The 10,000-nt window shown below is 43.3% G+C and overlaps 1 protein-coding gene across 2 annotated transcripts in view; it reads left to right on the forward strand.

Moving 5' to 3' along the window:
• The window catches only part of LOC135111091 (nephrin-like), an 87,338-nt gene that overhangs the window by 53,236 nt on the left and 24,102 nt on the right, over positions 1 to 10,000 (forward strand). For both annotated transcript variants that reach the window (XM_064024026.1, XM_064024035.1), the window contains exons 10-12: positions 6,196 to 6,298; positions 7,218 to 7,378; positions 7,979 to 8,099. In XM_064024026.1, the coding sequence (XP_063880096.1) occupies positions 6,196 to 6,298; positions 7,218 to 7,378; positions 7,979 to 8,099 (385 nt within the window). The remainder of the gene's footprint in view (positions 1 to 6,195; positions 6,299 to 7,217; positions 7,379 to 7,978; positions 8,100 to 10,000) is intronic.

A 10,000-nucleotide genomic window follows, 5' to 3' on the forward strand; every position in this document is an offset into this window, starting at 1 on the left:
CATTGTACTTTTCCCTTTTTCTTCTCCAGAGTCCTTCAAGGCAGTGTTTTTTTTCTCCTCCGTTTTTTTTTCCCTCTCATTTCCTGTCTCTTCCTTGTATCTTCCCCTCTTTCCTCACCAGAGTTCAGCATGGCCGCATTCTTTCCCCCTTGCCCTTCCTTTTTTTTTCTTCCCTCGCCTTCCTTTCTCTTCTTTCTCATTCCCAGCGCTGGGGTTCTCTTGGTGGCATAACAGAGAAAACAAAGCCACTTCTGACCTTCTCAAGTCCATCACCCAGCAAACGGTTCGCTCCTCACGAAACCCAATTAAACAGAGACCCTCCTGCTATTGCCCCCCATCTGTTTCTGCGTTCCTGCCTCCACCCTGTCTTCTCCTGCTCCTTCTGCTGCTACTGTTGCTGCTGCTTTCCCGTCCTCTCTCTCTCTCTCTCTCTCTCTCTCTCTCTCTCTCTCTCTCTCTCTCTCTCTCTCTCTCTCTCTCTCTCTCTCTCTCTCAGCATCCTTCGCATTCTCCTCCTTTCAAATAAGCTTTCTCCCCTGTCTCCATCTCTTCTTTCCTTCTTTCTCCTCTTCTCTTTTATTTTGTTTTTCTGAGTATTCTCCGCATTCTCCTCTCTTCAAATAAGCTTTCTTCTCTGCTTCATCCTCTTCTTTCTTCTTTTTTTACTCTTTGCCTCCTCTTCTCACTCCTCTTCCCCTCCACCTCCTCTTCCTCCTCCTTTTTGCTATTTTTTTTTTTTTCAGCATCCTCCGCATTCTCCTCCTTTCAAATAAGCTTTCTCCTCCACCTCCATCACCTCCTCCTCCTCCTCCTTCTCCGCTGCTGTTTTTCCACTCTTCCCCCTCCCCCACCCATCTCCTCCTCCTGCTCTTATCTTTTCAGTAAATTTCCTTCGTCCTCCTCCTCCTCCTTCTCCTCCTCCACCTGCTCCTCCTCCTCCTCCTATTCGTCTTTGCTTCTATTCCATCGCCTACTCCGCCATTCCTTTCACTGGTCTCAGAATACGTCATTATAAGGCTGCAGACAAGGTGTGTGGAGGCATCCCGGCTTTGCAATTGCAGTGCATTCCGCCGCCTCCCACCACCAAAGAAAGAAAACGGACGGAGGCAGGCAGGAGGGAAGCACAGGAGGCACGGTGGGGAGGGAGCTAGATGAGTCAAGTCCTCTTCCCTCCTTCTTCCCTCCTCCTCCCTCCTCCTTTGCCCTTAGGAAATTTAATCCGTCTTTAGTTCGCACTCCGTCAATGTAAAATTATGATTCGACCTATTTTATCATTTAAGCGGACCCGTCTTAAAGAGGTGCTAGTGGTGTCCGCCCTGCCCGCCCTGCCTGACCTGCCGCTTGTGTTCCTGTCTCTCTCTCTCTCTCTCTCTCTCTCTCTCTCTCTCTCTCTCTCTCTCTCTCTCTCTCTCTCTCTCTCTCTCTCTCTCTCGTTCCTGCCCCGCCCTTGTTTTTTGGAGAGAGAGAGAGAGAGAGAGAGAGAGAGAGAGAGAGAGAGAGAGAGAGAGAGAGAGAGAGAGAGAGACGAATCACACACCAAAGATAGATTAAATGCACAACAAAACATCGATGGAATTCTTCTTCTTTTCCCCCAGCAATCCTTTTCCTCAAACCCCCAAACTCTGCCTTCCTCTCCTCCAGTTCCTTACCCCCAATTCCTCACTGAAATTTCCTCCCCCTGACCCTCCACGCCCCAGGAGCTGAAAGGGAAAGTTTTCCAGGAATGTCTCCGGGAACTCTGGGCGGTTGTAAAGGGAATAAAGAGGTTAGGAGGGCGGGGGAAAGGGAGGAGTGAAGCGAGAAGGACGGGGAACGAGTTTAGCCGAGGAATCATTGACTGCCTCGTGTGTGTATGTGTGTGTGTGTGTGTGTGTGTGTGTGTGTGTGTGTGTGTGTGGTGGTAGTGGTGGTGGACAGCCGCATGGAACCCAGCAGAGGGAGGCAACTGACAAGACTTGTGTAAGAGAAGTGACAGCAGCGGAAGGACTGGCTTAAGAAGAAGGAAAATACTAGGAGTTATGTAATGGTGCAGGTGCCTACCATCTATCTACCGACCTACCTGCTATTTATCTACCTACACACACACACACACACACACACACACACAGCTAGTTAGTCAGTTTATAGAGAGAATTACAGGAAAGCAAATTAAACACACCATATATCATTTACAGTTGTCCAATTTTGTCCATACACAACCTCTCTCTCTCTCTCTCTCTCTCTCTCTCTCTCTCTCTCTCTCTCTCTCTCTCTCTCTCTCTCTCTCTCTCTCTCTCTCTCTCTCTCTCTCTCTCTCTCTCTCTCTCTCTCTCTCTCTCTCTCTCTCTGCATGAAGACCAGAAGTAAAAATAAAATAGATAAATAAATAAATAGATGAAGGGCATGCCTTAAAATAACAACCAGTATTTCACCCACCAAGAGGACTCTGAATAGTTCTAGTTTGCTTTCAAAACATCCAACACTGAAGGCAATATCAGGAGCAGGTCACCGGAACCGAACCAAACCCCGCGGACCAAGACGTTATCTATACCTCTCCTCTCCTCTCCTCTCCTCTCCTCTCGTCTCGTGTCCCTATTTTTCCCGCGTCCTCATCCCTTCGCCTTCTTGTCTTCATTCCCCGCCCCTCGCCGCCACACCGCCGTCCCTTACGCTGCTGAAAGAGACGGCTGAAGTACCTCGACCAAGTTGTTGATGAGTTCGGTGTTGCAATTGAAAGTTGTGTTGAGGGCATCGCGGGAAGCCAAGACTTCTTCTTTCCTTTCCTCTCCTCTCCTCTCCTCTCCTCTCCTCTCCTCTCCTCTCCTCTCCTCTCCCTCTCTCTCTCTCTCTCTCTCCCTAATATCCCAGTCACCGCGGAGGTAGCAGGGCTCCGCCTAAACACGTGCCACCATTCAGACTGTGTTAATTATTCTGACGCAAAGTAGGGAAAAAATTAGTTTATGAAATATACAACTACACGCGCATCCACACACACACACACACACACACACACACACACACACACACACATATGTTACTTCATGAATCATGAAGGAACAGCCTCATAACAGCTGAAACAAACATCTTCTGACAGCTCATGCAATTATAAAACACTCCTGGAGAGGAAAAGTAAAGTAAAAAAGCTCGCTGAAGTCAGGCAATAACAAATAAGAAAGCCTCGAGGTGAAAGTCTTCAAAATACATAGGGAAAGTGAAAATATTGTATACATATTATTTTATACGGAAGTCACTTGTTAATTGTCAGGAATTAATAATGGAAAGACTGAAAGTGTTTGCGCACCGAGCTTAGTACAGCGGTCTATTAAAAGAATGTTTCTGCCACCTGTTACTGTATTCCTCTCCTTCACATTAATGCAAATATCACTGTATTATCCACACGTGTAGTCACAGTAGGAAGTCAAGTCACACAGGCATTTTTTTTTTTTTTTTTTTTTGCCGTTTTTTCTCAATATTAATACTCTTCTTCCTCTGACCACTAATAACAAGACAACACTTTTTTTTTATCTGAATAGTCCTAAAAAAAATCACCTGAACTGAAATAAAACTGTAGGTATTAATATGGTTCGTGTTGTTGCATCACTTCTTATACTGTCTGTCAGTAATGTCTTTTAGAATTATACTCTAAAATTTGGCACGTGATTAAATTTGCAGACACCCGTAGTAATTAGAGGATAAAGAATCAGTTGTCAAATTTAGTAAGGATGGCAGAAAATCAGGGAAGTTAAGACTAAGGAAAAACGAAAAACACAGGAATAGGTACAGAATGTTTACTAATGACTACGGCAGATTTAATCTCTCTCTCTCTCTCTCTCTCTCTCTCTCTCTCTCTCTCTCTCTCTCTCTCTCTCTCTCTCTCTCTCTCTCTCTCTCTCTCTCTCTCTCTCTTGTTCTCACAACACTGATCTCATTCCCCAGTCATGTCCCTCACTCATTCCATGGATCAACAGTGAGCCATCATTCACCTCCTCCACTATTACAATCCGCCTCGCCGCTGCCTCGTCCTCTCCATAACCATAACTTCAGTCTTGTCCACTCCTACTCTCATACACCCCCCTCCCACACACACCTCCATAAATCCCAAACAACTCATATCTCACAGCAAGGAGGCAGTACATCATTCTTACGCATCAGATCTCAGTTGATTCTGTTTCATTTCGTTCCTCAGCACCCTCGCTCGCTTCCCCACCCACTCTTGTTTACTCATCTCTCATCATTGCGAATTTGTGCAGCTCAAAATGCGTCTAAGTGATGTATAGTGATGTGATAGATTTCAGTTATTTATGTTCATGGTTTGAGCTGTACATTTGAAAAGGATTCTATGGAGCGACGCTTTTAAAATTTCCAGCACAGTGACTGTCCACCACAATAGTTAAAGTAGGGAAACAGTGACCGTCTACCACTGTTGCTGCTATATTGAATAGTCATCATCTGCCACATCTATCACATTTTACTGACTACCACATCATACACGTCACATTAACAAAGTTACGATCCTTTTCTTTGCCTCTATCATATTATTCTTGATGTATTGAAGGAAACCTCGAAGCTATAACTGACAAGTTGAATGAATCAAATACCATAACATTAGGAAAGAAAAAAAGAGAGAAAGAAGGAAAGAAAGAAAGAGAGAGAAAAAAGAGAGAGAAAGAAAGGAGGAAGAAAAAATAAAGAAAATAAAATACAGATGGAAGGAAAGAAAGAAAAAGAAAAAGAAAGAAAGAAAGAGAGAAAGAATGAATGAATTAATGAATGAATGAATGAATGAAACATAGTAAGTAAAATTCAAAGCAAGCACGCACACACACACACACACACACACACACACACACCATCACCACCACCACCTTCTAAAAAAAAATATAAAAAACCCTTATCAGTTAAGATACAGTTTTGGGAGAGGCATTCTTACGCTCCATGAATAAATGAATAATAAATAATTAATGAAAATTCAAACATGAAATATTCTCTCTCTCTCTCTCTCTCTCTCTCTCTCTCTCTCTCTCTCTCTCTCTCTCTCTCTCTCTCTCTCTCTCTCTCAGGTTTCCGAGCATAGTGTTATCCCTCTCCGCTTTGTGTGGCTTAGTTTTGCATTACCTAAGTTGCGTACTACTGGTTTAGTGTGTTGTGTGGCTTACATGTAGTGCCGTGTGTTGCGAATGTGTGGCTTGTGTGTTGTGTGTTGCGTGCTGACTCAGTGAAGTGTATTCCGAAATGGGAGAGTGAAGTCTGTTGCGTGTTTGGTTACTGTGTTAAGTTACGTGCTGGTTTTGTAAAGTGTGCTGCAAACTGTCTTATAGAAAAAAATGTTGTTTATTGGCTTAGTGAAGATCGTTACTTCCTGTCTCAGTGAGGTGTGTTTCGAACTGGCTTACTAAAGTGTGTTGCGTGTTGGGTTAATGTCCTATGTTGTGTTGGATTACTGTGTTGTGCTGCGCCTGGGTTTGTCTAGTTCTTGCTGGTTTACTAGAAGGTGGTGCTGTGTACTGGTTAACTGAAGTGTGTTGCATGTTGGATTAGTGTGTTGTGTTGCGCCCTGGCTTCATGTGATGCATTACTTCCTGACTGAAGAAATTAAACAACCAGAGAGAGAGAGAGAGAGAGAGAGAGAGAGAGAGAGAGAGAGAGAGAGAGAGAGAGAGAGAGAGTGTGTGTGTGTGTGTATGTGTGTACAGCGCTATGCAGTCCCGTTGATTTGATAGACATGATAAATATAAACCGTTCACGCTCAGCCGCAGCACAGACTGGCCAGCATGAGGCCGAGCAGCGCACGCCGATCATTTTATTTATGACGGGATGAATTACTCCGTCATTCATTCAGTCAGTCAGTCACGTCAGTCAGTCAGTCAGTCAGTCAGTCAGTCAGCCGGCCAACCATCCCATGAGCTTGACTATTAACCAGTCATTCCATCAAATCTCTCTCTCTCTCTCTCTCTCTCTCTCTCTCTCTCTCTCTCTCTCTCTCTCTCTCTCTCTCTCTCTCTCTCTCTCTCTCTCTCTCTCTCTCACCCACCCACCCACCCACCCACCCACCCACACACACACACACACACACACACTGAAGCACACATTTTCCCAACCATTTAGGAGGCAAATTAAATAAATGCACATATGCAAAACTGCAAACAAACGAACGAACAAACGAATGCAAAACGAGTGCGTGAAGCCAACCAATAAACAGCGTGCCCGTGTTTACAGACGCCCCGGTGTGGGTGGAGGCCCCGCGAGGCAGAGTGGACGCCGTGGAGGGGGACAACCTCACCATCATCGCCAAGGCCCAAGCCAACCCAGGTCCTGTCAAGTAAGTACGGAGCTCCGGCAATGCTCACCCTGGCTACAGCGAGTGGCAGTGTGGTGTGTGTTCGTCAGAGGGTTGTTCTCTTGGTTTGTGCTAATTTGTAAGCCCACACTGATTCTTTTTTTTTTTTTTGTGGGGATTTATATGTATGGGTATAGGTGTGTGTGTGTGTGTGTGTGTGTGTGTGTGTGTGTGTGTGTGTGTGTGTGTGTGTGTGTGTGTGTGTGTGTGTGTGTGTGTGTGTGTGTGTAGCTAAAATTCATTTACGAAAAGGGAAAAGTTTCGAGATGGAAAATATATATATATATATATATATATATATATATATATATATATATATATATATATATATATATATATATATATATATATATATATATATATATATAAACTTACCCAAGTTCCTATACACCTGGGAGTAGTAGAAATAATAGTAGAAGTAGTAGTAGTAGTAGTAGTAGTAGTAGTAGTAGTAGTAGTAGTAGTAGTAGTAGTAGTAGTAGTAGTAGTAGTAGTAGAGTAGTAATAGTAGTAGTAGTAGTAGCAGTAGTATTAATAGTAGTGGTAGTAACAACAACAACAACAGCAAGAACAACAACAACAACTTCAACAACAACAATAATAATAATAATAATTATTATTATTATTATTATTATTATTATTATTATTATTATTATTATTATTATTATTATTTTTATTATTATTATTATTATTATTATTATCATTATTATTATTATTATAACAATAATAATGATAATGATAATAATAATAATAATAATAATAATGATAATGATAATAATAATATCAGGCGCTAAAACAAAAACAAAAAAAAAGCAGACTCACTCATCAGTTCAAAACCTGTACTCTCCAACTAACACAACAAAAATAACATCATTGGTACTACACGTAACTTCCACCGCAGGTACAAGTGGCGGCGAGGGACGGAGGAGATCGGGAACGGCACGGGCGGGGACGGGGCGCTGCGAGTGGGGCCCCTCCACCGCCTGCACTCCAACAACTACACGGTCACCGCTACCAGCCCCCGCGGGACCGTTGCCTCCAACTTCTACCTCAACGTACAGTGTGAGTCACTAAATATCCCCTTGTCTCTTCGTCTATGCGTTTAGTTAGTCTCCGACTTTAGACTTAAGGTGTACATGCTTAAAGTGTAGAATTCCAGTTGATATCCTTAGTCTGTTTTTCAGTGTGACTCGCTGAACGGATACCCCTTTGTCTCTCCGTCTATGAGCCTTTAGTCTTAAGGTGTATATGCTTAAAATGTATATGGTGTACATTTCTAATTAATGCCGTTAGTCTGTCTCTTTCTCTCTGTGAGTCCCTGAATAGATACTCCTCTGTCACTTCGTCTTCGAATTTAGCTAGTTTTTGCTTTTAGTTGTATATGGTGTATAGTATCAGATAATGTTCTTAGTTTCTCTCTCTCTCTCTCTCTCTCTCTCTCTCTCTCTCTCTCTCTCTCTCTCTCTCTCTCTCTCTCTCTCTCTCTAAGTCGCTAAAACCATTTTTTCCCTGTCTCCTCGTCTAAAAGTTTAGCTAGTTTTCGCTTTTAGGTGTTAATGATGTATAATACCCTCACTCTGCCTCTGTCTCTGTGTCTCTGTCTCTCTGGCTTTCCCTCCTTCTCCCTCTCTACCGATTCTCATCCCTCTCCTACTTCCACAGACGGGCCGGAGCACATCGAGACTGAGAGGCGCGTCAATGTAGCCCGAAACAAGTCTGCCACGGTCCCCTGCTCCGCCTCAGGGAACCCCACGCCAACCATTACCTGGACCAAGAAGACCAGGTGAGCATGACTCTCTTGCCACGAGTTATTGCACGTGATTTTTTTTTTTTTCTTGGTGATGTAAGTTGAGGTGGAAAAACAGTTGGTGTCTAAGAAGTTATGAAGAGGTGTTTGAGTGTGTTTGAGTGTGTGTGTGTGTGTGTGTGTGTGTGTGTGTGTGTGTGTGTGTGTGTGTGTGTGTGTGTGTGTGTGTGTGTGTATGTGTGCTATTATTAAAAACATCAAGATATTATCACATGCACTAATCCGATACATGTAACTCTAAATATGCGTCGCGTGAGAACCAGGCAACAGTCAGCTCGGAACATTACCACTCAGAGGACTCACTGCCTGGCTGCCTCCCCTAAGGAACAACCCAAGAGCTTAAGTACGAGTTTATTCATGGCCAGAAATTGAGTATAACTTCCTGCACTTATTTCCATTGTCTTGCGTCTCTCCCTCGACCTCAAGGATTTTAAAGTTTAGGAATGAATACTAAACACAGTGAAAATGAATGCAGAAATTTACTCGATCTACAAGCCTCTGATATGACAAGTTCCTTCTGACAAATGACTAAAGATAAGGAGTAAACGCTAAACATACTGGAAGTGAGCGCAGGTTACTCGACTTATGACTGCAACTGTACCATGAGAGGCGTTTCATGTATAATAGAGCATCATTAGTGGCGACGGTCAGACAGTAAGAGACAGGAGTGGAGGAATCAGTGAGTGAGTCGTGTACTGCGGGCAGGAAGGTGGCACGAAAATGGTAAAATGAAGGGAAGGGAAGGAGAATGTGAGCGACAGGCGTGTGGAGGAGGCTGGGTGATGCCAGCTTGTGCTCCTGACGGGATGGAAATCATTCTCTCTTCCTAGTTTTGGAGTCTTCATGTTCAGTATTGTTTTAACGGCATTATAATCTCTTCATCTATCACTCATTGAAATATAAGAACATAAGGAAAGCTGCAAGAAGCCAGTAAGCCTGCATGTGGCAATTCCTGTATAAATGAAAAAGGACTTCATGTTGTCTTCTTGCAGCCTCCCTTATTTTCTTAAGTTCATATGTTTTTTTAAATACCTATATCCACCTATTTGTCTATCCCATAAAGTAATCTAATATATATCCACCTATCTTTCTATCCCATAAAGTAATCTAATATCCTCTTAAAGTTCCCTATTGATTCGAGACACCAATGGCACCAGACATCAAATTAACTGATACCACTGTTTATACGTTGTCCACTAAAGGAGTGATGGTTAGCTTATGAAAAGGATCTTGTCTTTGAAATCCCCATGTCCATTCTGTTCATATCAGAAACCTACCATGAATGCTGTAACTTGTTTCCCGTTTCCCTATACCAAGAAACCCAAAGGAACACAAAGAAAAAATCAGACCAGCCGCATACCATCCCTTATGAGGTTATCTGATAAGTTACACAACATAAACATAAGAACATAAGAAAATAAGGGCAGCTACAAGAAGCCGTTAGGTCAATACCTGGCAGTTCTTGTATAAATCCTACTTACCTATCGCCGCTTATCATCCTCATCCATAAATTTGTCTAATCTTTCAAAATCTCCCTAATGACTCGGCACTACTAACCCAATCACTGAGTCTATTCCATTCATCTAACAGTCTATTTGAGAACCAGTTCCTCCCTATTTCTCTTGTAGGATAGTAAAATACGAAGACACCTCTCCACCCGCCGCTCCCTTCTAAAACGAAACACAAACTCACATTTTTCCACGCTCACCACCAAGGTACCAAGGCAGCACCACCGTCGCCATGCTGCAGCGTTTCACAACAGCTGAGCCTCTTATCATATAAACCCTCTTTGGTGAAAGCTTCAGTAAGTGTGGCGCATCCAGCTCAGCAAAGCCAGCGGGATCCCACCACCAGCTTGTTCCTGTGTGGCAGCCCTG

Source organism: Scylla paramamosain, chromosome 2 (genome assembly GCF_035594125.1).
Source record: "Scylla paramamosain isolate STU-SP2022 chromosome 2, ASM3559412v1, whole genome shotgun sequence".
NCBI lineage: Eukaryota > Metazoa > Arthropoda > Malacostraca > Decapoda > Portunidae > Scylla > Scylla paramamosain.